The sequence below is a fragment of the Mesoplodon mirus genome (genome assembly GCF_964341445.2).
Source record: "Mesoplodon mirus genome assembly, chromosome: 8".
In the NCBI taxonomy this organism is placed as follows: Eukaryota; Metazoa; Chordata; class Mammalia; order Artiodactyla; family Ziphiidae; genus Mesoplodon; species Mesoplodon mirus.
In genome coordinates, this window is record NC_138984.1 from 27,482,766 (window position 1) to 27,501,659 (window position 18,894).

Sequence of the window (18,894 nt, forward strand, 5' to 3'; positions counted from 1 at the left end):
ATTCTAGCCATCCTTTTACATTTCATGCCTATAAGGATGAAGTAGGTTTGGCATCACTTAACTAAGGACAATCCATAAGACATCATCAGGGAGTCTGAACTTCAAACCACTAAGGAAGGTCAAAAGGAAGAGGCTTCAATGTCTTCATCAGATAACAATACTAATTCCAAAACTGTCCTGACATTTGATATTCCCTAAAAGGCAGTGGTACACATACACACAAGCTTGTATGGTACAGAACACACATATGCACAAAACGGTGTTGAGAAGGATGTTCAGGAATCTCTTTGTCTCTATTCTTCTACGATGGGACTCAATTATACTTTTAATAAGTACAATACATCAAAGATTCACAGTTCTAATAATCTGAATCCTAATATTTTAATTTCATGTTAAATATTATAATATACTCTGATTAAATATTTCAATATTTTAGCGATTTGAGAGGCTTTTCATGTTTAATTTTATTTGCTCTACCACTTTTTAACTTTTATTTGTTTGTTTGTTTATTTTAACATCTTTATTGGAGTATAATTGCTTTAAATGGTGTGTTGTTTCTGCTTTATAACAAAGTGAATCAGCTATACATATACATATATCCCCATATCTCCTCCCTCTTACGTCTCCCTCCCACCCTTCTAGGTGGTCACAAAGCACCGAGCTGATCTCCCTGTGCTATGTGGCTCCTTCCCACTAGCTATCTATTTTACATTTGGTAGTGTATATATGTCCATGCCACTCTCTCACTTCATACCAGCTCACACTTCCCCTCACCCCATGACCTCAAGTCCATTCTCTACGTCTGCATATTTATTCCTACCCTGCCCCTAGGTTCTTCAGAACTTTTTTTTTTTTTTTTTTTTTTTAGATCCTGTTGTGTTAACATATGGTATTTGTTCTTCTCTTTCTGACTTACTTCACTCTGTATGACAGACTCCAGGTCCATCCACCTCACTACAAATAGCTCAATTTCGTTTCTTTTTATGGCTGAGTAATATTCCATTGTATATATGTGCCACATCTTCTTTATCCATTCATCTGTTGAAGGACACTTAGGTTGCTTCCATGACCTGGTTATTGTAAATAGAGCTGCAATGAACACTGTCGTACATGACTCTTTTTGAATTATGGTTTTCTCGGGATATATGCCCCGTAGTGGCATTGCTGGGTCCTATGGTAGTTATATTTTTAGTTTTTTAAGGAACCTCCATATTGTTCTCTATACTGGTTGTATCAATTTACATTCCCACCAACAGTGCAAGAGGGTTCCCTTTTCTCCACACCCTCTCCAGCATTTATTGTTTCTAGATTTTTTGATGAGGCCATTCTGACTGGTGTAAGGTGATACCTCATTGTAGTTTTGAGTTGCATTTCTCTAATGATTAGTGATATTGAGCATCCTTTCATGTGTTTGCTGGCAATCTGTATATCTTCTTTGGAGAAATGTCTATTTAGGTCTTCTGCCCATTTTTGGATACAGTTGTTTGTTTTTTGGATATAGAGCTGCATGAGCTGCTTGTAAATTTTGGAGATTAATCCTTTGTCAGTTGCTTCATTTGCAAATATTTTCTCCTAATCTGAGGGTTGTCTTATCGTCTTGTTTATGGTCTCCTTTGCTGTGCAAAAGCTTTGAAGTTTCATGAGTTCCCATTTGTTTATTTGTTTTTATTTCCATTTCTCTAGGAGTTGGGTCAAAAAGGATCTTGCTGTGATTTATGTCATAGAGCGTTCTGCCTATGTTTTCCTCTAAGAGTTTTACAGTGTCTGGCCTTACTTTTAGGTATTTCATCCATTTTGAGTTTACTTTTGTGTATGGTGTTACGGAGTATTCCAAATTCATTCTTTTACATGTAGCTGTCCAGTTTTCCCAGCACCACTTATTGAAGAGGCTGTCCTTTCTCCGCAATGTGTTCTTGCCTGACTTGTCATAAATTAGATGACCGTATGTGTGTGGATTTATCTGTGGGCATTCTATCCTGTACCATTGATCTATATTTCTGTATTTGTGCCAGTAGCATACTGTCTTGATTACTGTAGCTTTGTGGTACAGTTTGAAGTTGAGGAGCCTGATTCTTCCAACTCCATTTTTCTTTCTCAAGGTTGCTTTGGCTATTCGAGGTCTTTTGTGTTTCCATACGAATTGTAAAAATTTTTGTTCTAATTCTGTGAAGAATGCCATTGGTAGTTTGACAGGGATTGCCTTGAATCTGTAGATTGCTTTGGGTAGTATATTCATTTTCAAAATGTTGATTCTTCCAATCCAAAAATATGGTATATCTCTCCATCTGTTTGCATAATCTTTAATTTCTTTCATCCATGTCTTATAGTTCTCTGCATACAGGTCTTTTGTCTCCTTAGGTAGGTTTATCCTTAGATATTTTATTCTATTAGTTGCAATGGTAAATGGGAGTGTTTCCTTAATTTCCCTTTCAGATTTTTCATCATTAGCGTACAGGAATGCAAGACATTTCTGTGCATTAATTTTGTATGCTGCTACTTTACCAAATTCCTTGATTAGATCTAGTAGTTTTCTGTTGGCATCTTTAGGATTCTCTATGTATATTATCATGTCATCTGCAAACAGTGACAGCTTTAACTTCTTCTTTTCTGATTTGGATTCCTTTTATTTCCTTTTCTTCTCTGATTGCTGTGGCTAAAACTTCCAAAATGATGTTGAATAATACTGGTGAGAGTGGACAACCTTGTGTTGTTCCTGACCTTAGAGGAAATGGTTTCAGTTTTTCACCATCGAGAATGATGTTAACTGTGGATTTGTTACTTATGGCCTTTATTATATTGAGGTAAGTTTCCTCTGTGTCTACTTTCTGGAGGGTTTTTGTCATAAATGGGTGTTGAATTTTGTTGAAAGCTTTTTCTGCATCTATTGAGATGATCATATGGTTTTTCTCCTTCAATTTGTTAATATGGTTTATCAAATTGATTGATTTGAGTATACTGAAGAATCCTTGCATTCCTGGGATAAACCTCACTTGATCACAGTGTAGTATCCTTTCAGTGTGCTGTTGGATTCTGTTTGCTAGTATTTTGTCAAGGATTTTTGCATCTATGTTCATCAGAGATATTGGTCTGTAGTTTTATTTCTTTGTGACATCTTTGTCTGGTTTTGGTATCAGGGTGATGGTGGCCTCATTGAATGAGTTTGGAAGTGTCCCTACCTTTGCTATATTTTGGAAGAGTTTGAGAAGAATAGGTGTTAGCTCTTCTCTAAATGTTTGATAGAATTCACCTGACAAGCCATCTCATCCTGGACTTTTGTTTGTTGGAAGAGTTTTAATCAGAGTCTCAATTTCAGTGCTTGTGATTGGTCTGTTTATATTTTCTATTTCTTCCTGCTTCAGTAGTGGAGGGTTGTGCTTTTCTAAGAATTTGTCCATTTCTTCCAGGTTGTCCATTTTATTAGCATATAGTTGCTTGTAGTAATCTCTCATGATCCTTTGTATTTATTCAGTGTCAGGTGTTACTTATCCTTTTTGCCTTTCTAATTCTGTTGATTTGAGTCTTCTCCCTTTTTTCTTGATGAGTCTGGCTAATGGTTTATCAATTTTGCTTATCTTCTCAGGGAACCAGCTTTTAGTTTTATTGATCTTTGCTATCATTTCCTTCATTTCTTTTTCATTTATTTCTGATCGGATCTTCATGATTTCTTTCCTTCTGCTAACTTTGGGGGTTTTTTGCTCTTCTTTCTCTAATTGCTCTAGGTGTAAGCTTAGGTTGTTTATTTGAGATGTTTCTTGTTTCTTGAGGTAGGATAGTATTACTGTAAACTTCCTTCTTAGAACTGCTTTTGCTGCATCCCATAGGTTTTGGGTCATTGTGTTTTCATTGTCATTTGCTTCTACGTATTTCTTGATTTCCTCTTTGATTTCTTCAGTGATCTCTTTGTTATTAAGTAGTGTATTGTTTAGCCTCCCTGTGTTTGTATTTTTTACAGATTTTTTCCTCTAATTGATATCTAGTCTCACAGAGTTGTGGTTGGAAAAGATATGTGATACTATTTCAATTTTCTTATATTTACCAAGGCTTGCTTTGTGACCCAAGATATGATCTATCCTGGAGAATGTTCCATGAGTACTTGAGCAGAAAGTGTATTCTGTTGTTTTTGGATGGAATGTCCTATAAATATCAATTAAGTCCATCTTCTTTAATGTACCATTTAAAGCTTGTTTTTCCTTACTTATTTTCATTTTGGATGATCTGTCCATTGGTGAAAATGGGGTGTTAAAAGTCCCCTAATATGATTATGTTACTGTCAATTTCCCCTTTTGATGGCTGTTAGCATTTCTCTTATGTACTGAGGTGCTCATATGTTGGGTGCATAAGTATTTACAATTGTTATATGTTCTCCTTGGATTGATCCCTTGATCATTATGTAGTGTCCTCCTTTATCTTTTGTAATAGTCTTTATTTTAAAGTCTATTTTGTCTCATATGAGAATTGCTCCTCCAGCTTTCTTTTGATTTCCAGTTGCATGGAATACCTTTTTCCATCCCCTCACATTCAGTCTGTATGTGTCCTTAGGTCTGAAGTGGGTCTCTTGTAGACATCATATATACAGGTCTTGTTTTTGTATCCATTCAGCCAGTCTATATCTTTTGGTTGGAGAATTTAATCCATTTACATTCAAGGTAGTTATCAATATGTATGTTCCTATTACCATTTTCTTAATTATTTTGAGTTTGTTATTGTAGGTCTTTTCCTTTTCTTGTGTTTCCTGCCTAGAAAAGTTCCTTTAGCATTTGTTGTAAAGCTGGTTTGGTGGTGCTACATTCTCTTAGCTTTTCTTGTCTGTAAAGGTTTTAATTTCTCTGTCGAAACTGAATGAGATCCTTGCTGGGTAGAGTACTCTTGGTTGTAGGTTTTTTACTTTCATCACATTAAATATGTCCTGCCACTCCCTTCTGGCTTGCAGAGTTTCTGCTGAAAGATCAGCTGTTAACCTTATGGGGATTCCCTTGTATATATTTTGTTGTTTTTCCCTTACTGCTTTTAATATTTTTTGTATTTAATTTTTCATAGTTTGATTAATATGTGTCTTGGCATGTTTCTCCTTGTTTTTATCCTGTACTGGACTTGATTCACTTTTTCCTTTTTCATATTAGGGAACTTTTCAACTATCATCTCTTCAAATATTTTCTCAGTCCCTTTCTTTTTCTCTTCTTCTTCTGCGACTCCTATAATTCAAATATTGTTGCATTTAATGTTGTCCCAGAGATCTGAGACATCCTCAATTCTTTTCATTCTTTTTTTCTTTATTCTCCTCTGCAGTAGTTATTTCCACTATTTTATCTTCCAGTTCACTTATCTATTCTTCTGCTTCAGTTATTCTGCTATTGATTCCTTCTAGAGAATTTTTAAGTTCATTTATTGTGTTGTTCATCATTGTTTGTTTGCTCTTTAGTTCTTCTAGGTCCTTTTTAAATGTTTCTTGTATTTTCTCCATTCTATTTCCAATATTTTGTATCATCTTTACTGTCATTACTTTGAATTCTTTTTCATGTAGACTGCCTATTTCCTCTTCTTTTTTTTGGTCTGGTGGGTTTTTACCTTGCTCCTTCATCTGCTGTGTGTTTCTCTGTCTTCTCATTTTGCTTAACTTACTGTGTTAGGGGTCTCCTTTTCACAGGCTGCAGGTTCATATTTCCCGTTATTTTTGGTGTCTGTCCCCAGTGGCTAAGTTGGTTCACTGGGTTGTGTAGGCTTCCTGGTGGAGGGGACCTGGCCTGTGTTCTGGTGGATGAGGCTGCATCTTGTCTTTCTGGTGGGCAGGTCTGTGTCCAGTGGTTTGTTTTGGGGTGTCTGAGACCTTATTATGATTTTAAGCATCCTCTCTGCTAATGGGTGGGGTTGTGTTCCTGTCTTGCTAGTTGCTTGGCATAGGGTGTCCAGCACCATAGCTTGCTGGTCGTTGAGTGGAGCTGGGTCTTAGCATTGAGATGGAGATCTCTGGGAAAGCTTTCACTGTTTGATATTATGTGGAGCTGGGAGGTCTCTTGTGGACCAGTGCCCTGAACTTTATTCAGGTATTTCAGAGATGCAGGGTACATCAAGTTGACTGTGGAGATTTAATCTGCTGCTCCTGAGGCTGCACAGAGAAATTTCCCTTTCTCTTCTTTGTTCACACAGCTCCTGGGGTTCAGCTTTGGGTTTGACCCTGCCTCTGCATGTAGCTCACCTGAGGACATCTGTTCTTCACTCAGACAGGACCGGGTTAATGTACCAGGTGAATATGGGCCTCTGGCTCACTCAGGCAAGGGGGAGGGAGGGGTACGGAATGCAGGGTGAGCCTGCAGCAGCAGAGGTTGACATGACATTGCAACAGTCTGAGGCACACCATATGTTCTCCCAGGGAAGTTGTCCCTGTATCACAGGACACTGGCAGGGGCGGGCTGCACAGGCTCCCAGGAGGGGAGATGTGGATAGTGACCTATGCTTGCACACAGGCTTCTTGGTGGCTGCAGCAGCAGCGTTAGTGTTTCATGCCCATCTCTGGGGTCTGTGCTGATAGCCATGGCTCACGCCCATCTCTGGAGCTCATTTAGGCAGTGCTCTGAATCCCATCTCCTCACACACCCCAAAACAATGGTGTCTTGTTTCCTAGGCAGTTCCAGATTTTTTCCTGAATTCCCTCCCAGCTAGCTGTAGTGCACTATCCCCCTTCAGGCTGTGTTCACACAGCCAACCCCAGTCCTCTCCCTCGGATCTGACCTCTGAAGCCCAAGTTTCAGCTCCCAGCTCCCACCCATCCCAGCAGGTGAGCAGACAAGCCTCTAAGTCTGGTGAGTGCTGGTCGGCACTGATCTTCTGTGCAGGAATCTCTCTGCTTTGCCCTCTGCACCCCTGTTGCTGTGCTCTCCTCTGTGGGTCTGAAGCTTCCCTCCCTCCCACCCCTGCCTCCACCAGTGAAGGGGTTTCCTAGTGTGTGGAAACTTTTCCTCCTTCACAGCTCCCTCCCAGAGGGGCAGGTTCCATCCCTATTCTTTTGTCTCTCTTTTTTCTTCTGCCCTACCCAGGTAGCTGGGGAGTTTCTTGCCTTTTCGGAAGTCTGAGGTCTTCTGCCAGCGTTCAGTAGGTGTTCTATAGGAGTTGTTCCACATGTAGATGTATTTCTGATGTACTTATGGGGAGGAAGGTGATCTCTACGTCTTATTCCTCTGCCATCTTGAAGGTCTCCCTCAGGTCTAACCCTTTTTTAAAACTCCAAGAGCAGTAATAAAATACAAACCCTGACCAGCCCTCTTCTGGGGCAGCACAACTATGTTTTCTCAAGTAAGACTAAAACTGATCTTCGTATTTACAATATTAAGAGTCAGAGACTACAAAGCAATGAGTTTTCCATATTGCCAACTCTTTGCCCCTGTCTACAGTCTTCTCCTTCTGGTTCCTGCTCTCTCTTTGTGTGGCTTTATGCACATGCTCACATCCATGCAGAGGGAATAGGGGAGAAGGTGCAGTGGGAGACATGGGAATGTGGTAAGAAGGTGAAAGAGGAAAGAGAAATATTACGTGCTCCTAAAGCAGAGGTTCTTACAAGCAGGGGTTCTTGTAGTAAAGGGAGTCTCCTTACTGTCATCTAAAAAGTCTTCCTCCTCATCCTCCTTTCTCAGTCTCCTCTTGGTCTCCTCATCATAAATGAGACCCAGCAGGTTGGCTGGGCTCTCACTTTCCCCATGGCACAGCTCATTCAACCGGACGCTAATTGCCTACCATGAAGAGAAGAAGAATGAAACAGCATGAGATATGTCAGACTGTAAAATAGGCTCTCACATTACAGAGGTCACCAGAAACCAATTAATGGGAACTATTTTCAGTATAGGCCTCCTCTGTCTGCCACAGTGTTGTTATCACCATGTTTCATTTCCCAATGTGGGAACCCAGAGAGGGAAGGCACTGATGCTATCTCTAAGGTCACTATGTCTAAAGACTTTTAGGAAATGGAATGGCTTTTTTTATTCTCATACAAAACATTTTCTGAAAATATTTCTATTTCCTCAAAGGTCATCTATTTTATAGGTTTCACATGAGGGAGTATGCAGTTGTTTTTTGTTGTTGTTTTTTGTCGTTTTTTGTTTGTTTTGTTTTGCAGTTGTTTCTAATGAAGGATTTTGCTGTAGTAAAAAATAAGAAGTCACAGTTCTTCAGAGTGTTTCTGATTATGCTATTTTATGAGAAAGGCACTATCATGCTAATGAGCTTGGAGATTGACATGAATTCTGGAACTGCAATTTTATTTGTATCTGTCATCATATATGCAATCAATGACTTTCTTATAGACTTTGTTCCCCACCTCCATGATACACTATGAATGAGAAAGAAATACTATTCTTTTGATAGTGTACCCAACATCAACATTAGAAATATGATTTTTAATAAGTCAGCACATGGGCAATACTGGCTCTTACAAGGTATTCATAAAACCAACACTTAGTATCTGTTCTTCTGAATCATCATGTACTATTGTCTGATTTACCAAAAGGAATTTTCCAAAAGAAAAGACAAAATATGCTACCTCTATCTAATTCCTTTTACATTCCAATGAGAAATTGTTTGCAACAAAAGAGGAGATGCATGCTTAAGAAAGAGAGTCAAAAAGCTAAAATGAGCACTGAACATAGAATTTGACAGTTTGGTTACCCTGTGCATTAATAAGAACAAAATTCCAGCTACTTTTATTTTTTCTTCCTATATCATCCTTTTCAAATATTTAGAAAAGTTACTACATTCTGGGCATTCAAGAGATTAGATTCACTACTGGAAACTGACAAAGATATGTCCAGAACACTTTAAATAAAAACACAAGTTGTTTGAACGTCTTGGCTATCTGAAAACAAAGGGGTCTGCTTAAACTCTGGAATTAAGTGGGGAGTAACAAAAACCACAAAAAGGAGAAAGAAAGCAGTGTAGAAAAATATCACAGCATCCTAAAATTTTAGCTGCTAACCTGAGAAGTTTTAAGCAAACAAAACAAAACATAAAAGCAAAAACCACCACCTCAACAAAAAGCCTTGTCCTGATGCTACTCTTTTGGAAATCCTCTCTAAGGAAGGAGATGTGGAATTATGAGTCTGGAGTGGAGCCAGCAGACTTAATAGTGAGATTCACAGTGGGGAAAAATCTACATCGAACCTCCCAGGACGCTGAAACCAAGCAATTTAAGTTAAACCCACAGTTCATAAAGCTTAAAAGGTTGCTCAAAAAATGAACTTGTCTGGGATAATACTAAATACCTAAATAATAATTGAGCACTCTGTCTCTTCTAAGATCAGAAAAGTGCCTTGGGAATATGTTTATTCCTTTTTCATTCATCAAATATTTATTAGGTGAGGTAATTTGTTATGTATTAAGTAAAAATAAAGTTGAATAAATTGTTACAGTACATCAGTATCTTTGTTTAATATGCCCTAGTAGATTATAAACCTTCATAAAGAAGGATCATTGTTAGGCACTTAGGAAAGTTAGGTTGAAAGACTTGCTCTAGGTTGCTCAGCAACCTTGAACTCGGAGTCAAATAGGGTATCTGACTCTGTGTCTTGCTCTTTACTTCAAGGAGCTTACAGTCTATTGGGAGGTAATAACATACCAAAATAACAGTGGTGTAAAAGACTGAAAGCACGTTATTTATTAGAACATGGAGAAATCAGATTCATTTCAGAGAATCATACAAAGTTTCATTCCTGTAGATTCTGAAGAATTGCTGTGTAGGCTAATGGGGAAGGGGAAAAGTGGATATTCCGGATGGAGAGCTTCAAAAGATCCATATTCAGGGAAATGCACTGACATGTTCAGAGACTGACAAATAAGCCAATTGGTTGAAGCACCATTTTATGAGAGGAAATAACGTGTCCGAGGGCTTGGAAAGGTAGATTGTGACTAGATCCTACAGTTCATGAAGCTGGACTTCATTTTGCATTCTGAAGAAGGATGGAAGGTACTTTCTGAGTGAGGGAGAGCCTTATCACTCATTCGAGGAACACTGTGATAGCTGCCTAACAATGCACAGATAAATCATATACCCTTTCAAGAATTAATATAATAACATTACTATTGAACACCACTTAGATGCAAAGCATTGAGATAAATGTTCTTTAGATACATTAGCTCATTTGCCTTACCATCCGTAATCTTGGTGTGATTTGAACAAAGGTTGTGGAGACAGCAGCAATGCCAGGCTAAGCAATTTGGGTTTTATCCCAAGGGAAAAGGAGGGCCACTGAAGCACTATAATGTGATTTGCATTTTAGCCTAATCACTCCGACAGCAGTTTGAAGAATGAATTGGAGGGAGCAAGTCTGGAGGCTGGGAGATAAGTATAAATGTTCTGTTTTTAGATGGGCTATGCCAAAGAGAGATGATTTTACTGGCAGTGTGTAGGATGGGTCAGATGAGGGGAGATTGTGGGAGGAGACTAAATAGGAAAATACTTTAGTCATATAGATGAGAAGTAATGAAGTTCTGACCTAAAACGGCATCAGTAACATGGAAGAGGTGGAATCAATAAGAGAAGAAGGTTTGGAATATGTTCAAGGCTGTCATCTTAGATGATGGTGGTACTATTAATAAGAGTAGAAAATTCAAGAGGGGTTACAGATGGGGGTGTGTTTAAGTGGAGAGAAGGGTTTTATTTTGGTCAGATTGAGTTTCAGGACATTGAGTGAATGCCTCCAAAGTACAGTTGGTGATGCTGGTCGGGGATCCAAAGAGTGCTATGGATAGAGGAGTGTGTGCCCCTGGCATACAGCTAACAGTTGAAAATACAGGAATAAATGTAATCCTGGTGCAGATTATACAGGAAGAAATTATAAGAGATGCTGAAAATGTTTGCATTTATAAGAAGGAAAGAGGCAGAGGACCAGGAAAAGAGACAGAAGAGATAATAATGTCTAACTTTGTAGATTAACTGGGAAGATTAAATGAATTATATTTATTTTCCCCTGAAATGTTTTGTTCAGTGCCTGGTACATAACGGATACTCAATAAATTGTCTCCCAAACAAATGAACAAACATAAACACAAAACTTCTTCACTTCCCTCAGCCTAATTTTTATAGAAGAAAATCAAAAGCTCACGTCTCCCCATTGGTAGAAGAGCTTGGCAGCGTTCCACTGCAGCTTCTGGTTCCGCTTGTTGCCCACAATGGGAGACCGTCCCCTGGAAAGGCCTTTCTTGGTGATATTCACATGATGCCCTTTCATCCACTCTGGCCAGTTGCCACGGTTGCAGCGGTAAACAAAACGGGCACATTCCAGGAACAGCGCTGCTCTGGCTACTACAGGCGCTTCCTGAGTAGGGTTGTTAAGGAAAGAGTAATGTAGGATTAACAAACAATGAAGTTGAACCTAAATTAAATGACTATGTACTCTTAGTTTGTTTTCGTCTCCGTATTTTGATTTAGTTTAGCCATATTTCCCAGCATAGTGTTAGCATGGTTACAATAGTAGTGGGAAATCTGGAAAATGAATCCATGAAGGCAAATTTGGGTATTGAAAAATTAGACATTTTAAGTAGGTTTCTGAGTTTTTCTCCTTTTGGAGAATATCAAGTAATTTCATGACTCTTTGCATATTTCAGAGACAGCTGGGATTTAAGTGTGAAATAGTTTTTAATCAGAAGGTTTTAAATATGATGCTTTTTTTAAACCTAAAATTAACATGATGCAAACACATATTCAATTTCTAGAACTAGTCGTATGTTAACCAAGGGGGTCAGTAGGGATTTTGTTATGTAGGACCATCCACAAGCTCCAAGCAAGTGCAACTGCTCCCTCATTTTGGCTAGTAAGAAAAGGAAGAGCTTACTACATTAGGCTGAGTTGTGAGAGAAAACAGAGAATAAAATAGGGCCTGAAATGGAAAATAAACAAACAAATAAATAAATAAATTAGATTTAGTTAGTCTCTTTCCCCAATTTTTCATAAACAACAGACCAAATTCTGCTTAAATAGGCATGGTTTCAATTGAAAATGTTTGACAAAGAGGAAATTGCTTAACTGATAAGTGAAAAATAGAGCATTTCTTCAGGAAAATAAAAATATGGCTCCATCTTGTCAAGACGTGCTTGAAAAAATAAAAGAAACAGCTTTTAGTTGATACCCAGAAACTGGTAAGAGTGAGATATCTACTGAAGTCTTTATAAAAAAAAAAAAAAAAAAGATAATAATAAGGGAAGGAGTGTGAAGTTTCCCATAGGACAACAGGTCGCAAAAAGGACATACATCAAAAATTCAGGGGTTTCCCTGGTGGCGCAGTGGTTGGGAGTCCGCCTGCCGATGCAGGACACACGGGTTCGAGCCCTGGTCTGGGAAGATCCCACATGCCACGGAGCAGCTGGCCCCATGAGCCACAATTACTGAGCCTGCACGTCTGGAGCCTGTGCTCCGCAACAAGAGAGGCCGCGATAGTGAGAGGCCCGCGCACCGCGATGAGGAGTGGCCCCCACTTGCCACAACTAGAGAAAGCCCTCACACAGAAACGAAGACCCAACACAGCCATAAATAAAAAAATAAATAAAAATTAAAAAAAATTCATTCATGCCAGTTAAAAAAATATACATCACAATATTAGCTATCACCTCAGTTACCTAATAACCATAGGTTGCTTAGTAAGCACACGTTTTCAAGTTGAAACCGTTTTCGTCATTCAAGCAATAGCATTTTTAACAATCCATCGATCCATAATGTTAAAATAGGGGCTAATATACAGAGAATATCAATACGTGCCAATAAGTTTTTATAAATTGTAATTCTTAATTATCATAACAACCCTGTGAAACAATATCTTCATTTTAATATTTTTTTAAAATGAGGTATAATTTTTCCACTATTGTATAGCTGGGAAGAAGTCGACACAGGATTCAATCTCAGGTCTCTCTCATGACCAGATCTGTAGTAGTTCCTCTTTGGTATCTACATTGTCTTAATTTATACTCATATAAGCCTTGGGAAAAGGTGATTTCTAGAATGCATGTAGAAAGTCACTGTTTACAAATGGGACAATTGGGACTTCCCTGGCGGTCCAGTGGTTAAGACTCCGCGCTCCCATTGTAGGGGGTGCAGGTTCGATCCCTGGGTGTGAACTAAGATGCCACAGGCCGTGCAGCACAGCCAAAAAATTTTAAAAAAAGGGGGGGACAATAATGTCATACAATGTTATTTACTAAAACACAAATGTATAATCACATCATTTTCGCATTTAAAATATATTATAGGCTCAATCTACCTCAGTCATCAATGAATAAAGATAACTGACATTCGTTATTTGGTTCACCTCTCTCTCTATCCCCATCTCAAGTGCTCTGTGGTCCAATTATGTCAAACTGGTTAGTCTCCCAGATATGACATCTCATACATATCCATGTGTTGTTTCCATGACTTGCAGAGCCTTTAAGCCCCTTTTCCGTCTGGCAAATTTCCACTTTAAGCTTCAGTTTAGTTACCTCCTCCAAGAAGCCTTCCTTAATCCCTTCCTTCTTCAGGCAGAGTTGGCTACTTCATACTGTTGAGTACCACACTATCTCAAATACCCTGGATGATTCAAGTAAGTTAGCCCATTAAGCATTTTCTCATTGTCTAAAACTTAAATGAAACCATCAAGAATTCTAATAAGAAATTTATTTATGTTGGGACTTAATTTTACAAAGCATATGTTGTATTGCCATGACAAAGTTAATTTATGTGAAAAGGCAGAATACAAGATAAACACAATGGTGAGACTCTATCATTAATAAAAGATGGACACTGGTGATGAGAAACTATCATCAACTGCACTGGTGCCAAGACTTGGCAGCAAGTCACAGGGGTAGAAAGACTTTAGACTGCAAAGGGTCAGATGACTTTCTGTATCAAACCTATCATTACTGTGGTGCCATAATATACTGACTAAATATCTATACTCTCTTCTTGTATTAAATATTCATTTTACTAAACATCTCAGATATGCGAATCTGCATCTGGAAAGGCTGGAACATCTATCTCTAAAAATGAATGCCAGTCTGGAGGGCAAGGTGAGTGATGCAAATTTATTTTTAGCCTGTCACATTTGGACACATTTCCAATAAAAAACAATGGGATTCATTGCTTAATGATGGGAAGACAGAAACAACACTGCTGGAATAGCATTATGTTATGAACCCTGGCTCCTTCACAATGAACAAGGGTAAAACTTAACCTAACTCAAATGTATGGGGCAGAGGTGGGTTTTTTTTTCTTTTAATTGCTCTTAACTACTAGATGGCACTGAGAGGACTAACAGAAGATGAATAAAAAACCCAAATTGTGTTATGTAAGGTTTCCTATGTCGATTGGCTTGCCTTCTTTAGAAAATATGTTTTTATTTGGTTAGGAAGCTCAAGGCGTTTTGAATGAAAAGCAATTTTAATTCTCTGCTCTGAAAAGCTTCTTATGATAAAACCCAGACATCATCAGTTATCGGCCCTAAGAACTCCTAATCTAAGTTGGGAAATAGAATTGAGATCATTATCAAAATAATTCCCATTAATTAACCATACAGCACAACATTAAAGGGAGGGTTGGTTATTATCTGATAAATTTGATCCATGTAAATTGGATCAAACCAGTAACTTTTGGAAATGTCACTGTTTGAATCAAGGGATGATGACATAGCGTGACTTAAATAGTGCCTTCTTATTATAAGCCTCATAAACCTGGTAGGTGAAAGCACACTTGAGATGGCACTGAGTACTACCAATTTCTGGGGTATTGTAGTGTGTATGTTACTGTACAGAAAACAGAGGATACTGCTGCGGTACAAAGCTAAGTACTCAACTATGAATCCTAGTAGAAGATACTTAGCAACAAGTGTCAACTTCACACTGTGTGTGAAAGTATTCAAGGCAGTCTACTGTGGGTGTGGCTATGGGGAATTATCTTCCTTATTAAGTTCCTTTCAAAGTGTAAGTTAGAAAGTATTGATTTTAGGAGCAGGGTTATAGAATACCTTAGACAAAGGATTCTTCCTGGACTTAAAAGAAATTCAATTTTCCCTCTTTTGATGGAGCTTACCTCTTACAGCTCAGTCTTTCAAGTGCAATCTGAAGAAGCAGTGAAAAATGGAAGCATGACAGTATGGATAGGGATGAATTCACATCACAGAGAAAGACAGCACAAATGGAGAAAAATGAATCAGAAGAATGCTGCATGGATGAAAAGAACCGCAGAGTATCAGAGGCATAGTTAAAAGTGAACATCTAAACAAAATTTAATACCATTGGTATACCAATTTTGCTCGTGGTCCTAAATGAAAAGTAGGCATATTTAAATTCTTTTTTATTAATATGTCTGCCAGATCACCTTTTTATGTTCCATAACACCACAGAGTGGCTTCAATTCTATTATGTCATAACTTCATAGTTCCCAGACAAGCAAGAATCAATTTTAACTAGGAAGATAAAATGTTAGGTTGAACCTTATGGAATTTCTAAGTTTGAAGGTCAAAAATAGTAGAATATCATCAATTTCATATGGTTCAATTTTATATAAGGTGTTCTCTGCAATGGCTACAGAGCTGTCTAGTTAAAATTATAAAATGTCATGCATTATGCAGCATGGATTTCTCTAACATTCTACAGCTAGAAAACGTCAAGCATCAAGCTATTTTTCCTTGACTTCCTTTGGCATTTTCCTGCGTTATATAAGATCGTTATGTATATTGAATGTTTCCTTTATGAAAGTAAAGAAGAGAACTAGAATACTAATTCAAACAGCTGTGCTTTATTTTGGCTGGGGACCTAGAAAATATTGTTACCAAGGTATGATGGTTAATTGAAGGTTATAATTGCAATACATTCCTCTCCCTGAAGGACTGTATCTAAGCTTATTATGTGAGAAGAAACACTGACTGATCCTGAAAACTCATAACACAGGACAGGAACTAACTGGTTTTAAAAACTGAATATTTTATGTTGGTCCCTGGGGAATTACATAATATTTGTATTGCCTTAAAATAAAATATAAAGCTCTTGCTGGTGCAAGAAACCTATTTATTTAAAAACACTGGGAATAAGCAGTTATTTTGGTTCTTTGTATACAATGGAACCTCGTTTGCTAGAGGGCATGTGCTTGTGACTCAGTATTTATTACTTAGCTTGTATTGAATTCTCTGCCTGACTGAGATCATTAAGCAACTGACAGGCTGTCTCTGCCCCTGCCCATTTCTGCAGTAGCTGAGGGCAACAGAAATGATTCAGATGTCAGGCTAGAGGCAGGCATCATTGTTTAGTACACAGTCTGGCGGGGTAGTCATTTTAACACTTACTCAGATCATGCTAATATCTTGGGTAAGTGTTTTAAAAACCAAATGAGGACTCCTGTTTCTGACAATATGATGGATTAGGTGTGAAGACAAATAGCTTTTGGTTTAGACACCTAAAAATGCTAGATAAAATACCGCAATTTTTTTCACTTTGTTTTTGCTTTTGTTTCTAACATGAGATGATAGACCATTGGAGAACAGAAATTACAAGAAAGTGCAATTCTGGGGTGAAGGTAGGGAGAAAGGTGTGAACTAGTGTAGGAATATATGCCCCAAGGGTTTCTACTGACTGTGGCAACACCAGAGTATGGATTTTCAATGGGCCACTAATTAAATGTCTGGGTCCAAAGTGGAGTGTGAGATCAGGCCATACACTCCTATATAAAGCCAATATCCCAGGTGTGTGTCACTTTCATTGCATGAAAAATAAAATGATCTACCCCACAGAAGTAAGCTTGCATGACTAGTCTTGGCCCTGGGTAGAAAAGAAAAAAAAAAAAGAAAAAGAAAAAGTCTTAAATGAGAACTTCTAATCAAAATTCCACATTTTCATATAAGTTTGGAGGAGACTGGGCACTACTTTCATGCTCCTTGCACCCAAAAAGTAGTTAAAAAATGATCTTAGGTTGGTGATATTTTGAGGTGCCTGAGGAAAAGAAATGGAAATTCTCTCTGGAGGAATACTTTAAACTAGTGCTTCTCAAATCTTCAAATTTGAGTATGCATAAGAGTCACTTGAGTATGCATAAGAGAATATGGTTAAAATAGATTCTTTGGGCCCACTCCCAGAGATTCTGATGCAGATGTTGCAGGGCCTGAAAATCTGCATTTCTAACATACTCACAGATGTTGCTAAAACTGCTGGTCCACTGAATAACACTGCTTCTAACACAGGTCTTAAAGAATCAGCACAGATAAAGTTTCAAGGAGTTAAGCTTATTAAAAATATGTTTTAAAAAATTCACCATGAGTAAGAGTAGGAAGAAACAGCAAAGTGTAGAATCAGACCCTTTACAAAGACTGTGGCTATAGGAATCATAATGTATCAAATACATCTACAGATTAATGTGGGTATTGAAAGTAGAAGGAATTAGATTATCAAAGTTGACCATGTAGTTTTAAAACAAGAAATAGAACTTTTACAAATAAAAAATGTAGTGCTTGAAATTTAAAACTCAACGGATAGATTAAAACAAAAATTAGATCAGTTTTTTCACCTTCAGCATTATTGGCCATTTTGGCCAGATAATTCTTTTTTGTGAAGTGTGCACTATGTATTATGAGATGTTTATCAGAATCTTTATTAACTACCAACTAGATGCAAATAGCAATTCCTAAGTCATGACAACCAAAAATTCCTCCAAACATTGCCAAATGTTCCCTGGTGGGCAAAGTTATCCCTGGTTAGGAACCACGAAATTAGATACAGGTGAAAAAAGAAAAAGTGAAATGGAAGAGAATTAGCCAGAATACAGCATAGAAAGAGATGAAGAAATGAAAAATATGAAAGAAGTTGTCAAAAACAGAGGATAAACTGAGAGGCTCTATCATGCATCTTTTCAGTTTACAGAAGGAAAAATTAGAGAAAATGTGAAAGACACAATCTTTGAAGAAATAACATTTGGAAAATTTCCAGAATAGACATAATATGCCAATTACATGATTCACAGGCTTAATGAAATATGAAATATAGGCTAGAAACTTTTTAGTGAAAGTGCAAAAGATCAACAATAAAGAGAAGGCATTAAAAGCAACTGGGAGAAGGAATTGGGGGAGACACATTACCTATAAAAGAATGTCAATTAAGCCAGAAGAGAAGGGGATAATATATTTGAAGTACAGAAAGAAAATGTTAGCCTATGATTCTAATTCTATCAAAGTATCTTTCAAGAATGAGACCAAAATAAAGACATTTTCAGTTAAACTGTGGCTGAGAGAGCTACTGCCAGTTGATCATCACCAAAGAAATGTCTGAAAGGTTTCCTTCAGGAGGATATAGATCTTAGAAAGGAATGTCTGAGATGCAAGGAGAAATGGTGAGCAAAGACTATGCTAAGATTTTGGGCAAATTTAAAAATCATTTTCCTAACAATCAATAAAAATAATGTCTACTTTATCAATGTTAAAACAAAAATAAGAGAGAACCAAATCTTGAACAATAATTGGGGTTAAAACCCTCTACAGTCTTTTACTGTTTGAAAGAAGAATAAAGATATTCATTAAATTTAGACTTTGTTGAGTTAAATATGCATGCAATTTTTAAAAATATAAATAGAATAATTTTAAAACTAATAAAGAAAAATGAATAAAACAAAGCTAAACCAAACCAAAGCAAGAGAAATAAAACAAAATTCAACACTATTTGAAAGAAGGCATGAAATAATGAATATACAATGAAATAATGAAAAATGAAATAATGAAAAAATGAAATAATGAAACATATAAAATGAAATAATGAAAAAATGTGGTAAGTAGGCAGAAGAAGACAGAAGTGAATCTATATAAGTAATCATAATCTGTGCAAATGTACTAAATTTTCTAGGGAAAAAAAGTGACTAAAATGTTATAAAAATTCAAATACTTGCTTTTTACAAGACACATACCTAAAACA

At 37.3% G+C, this 18,894-nt stretch overlaps 1 protein-coding gene across 5 annotated transcripts in view; it reads right to left on the reverse strand.

The window, feature by feature from the left end:
• UNC80 (unc-80 homolog, NALCN channel complex subunit) overlaps positions 1–18,894 on the reverse strand; it is a gene marked incomplete at both ends in the record, with an annotated part of 247,919 nt that overhangs the window by 131,155 nt on the left and 97,870 nt on the right. For 4 of the 5 annotated variants that reach the window (XM_082630607.1, XM_082630605.1, XM_082630604.1 and 1 more), the window contains 2 exons: positions 7,586–7,721; positions 11,085–11,297. In XM_082630607.1, the coding sequence (XP_082486733.1) occupies positions 7,586–7,721; positions 11,085–11,297 (349 nt within the window). Of the gene's footprint in view, positions 1–7,549; positions 7,722–11,084; positions 11,298–18,894 lie in introns of all 5 variants that reach the window. The other variant, XM_082630603.1, reaches the window with a different exon arrangement.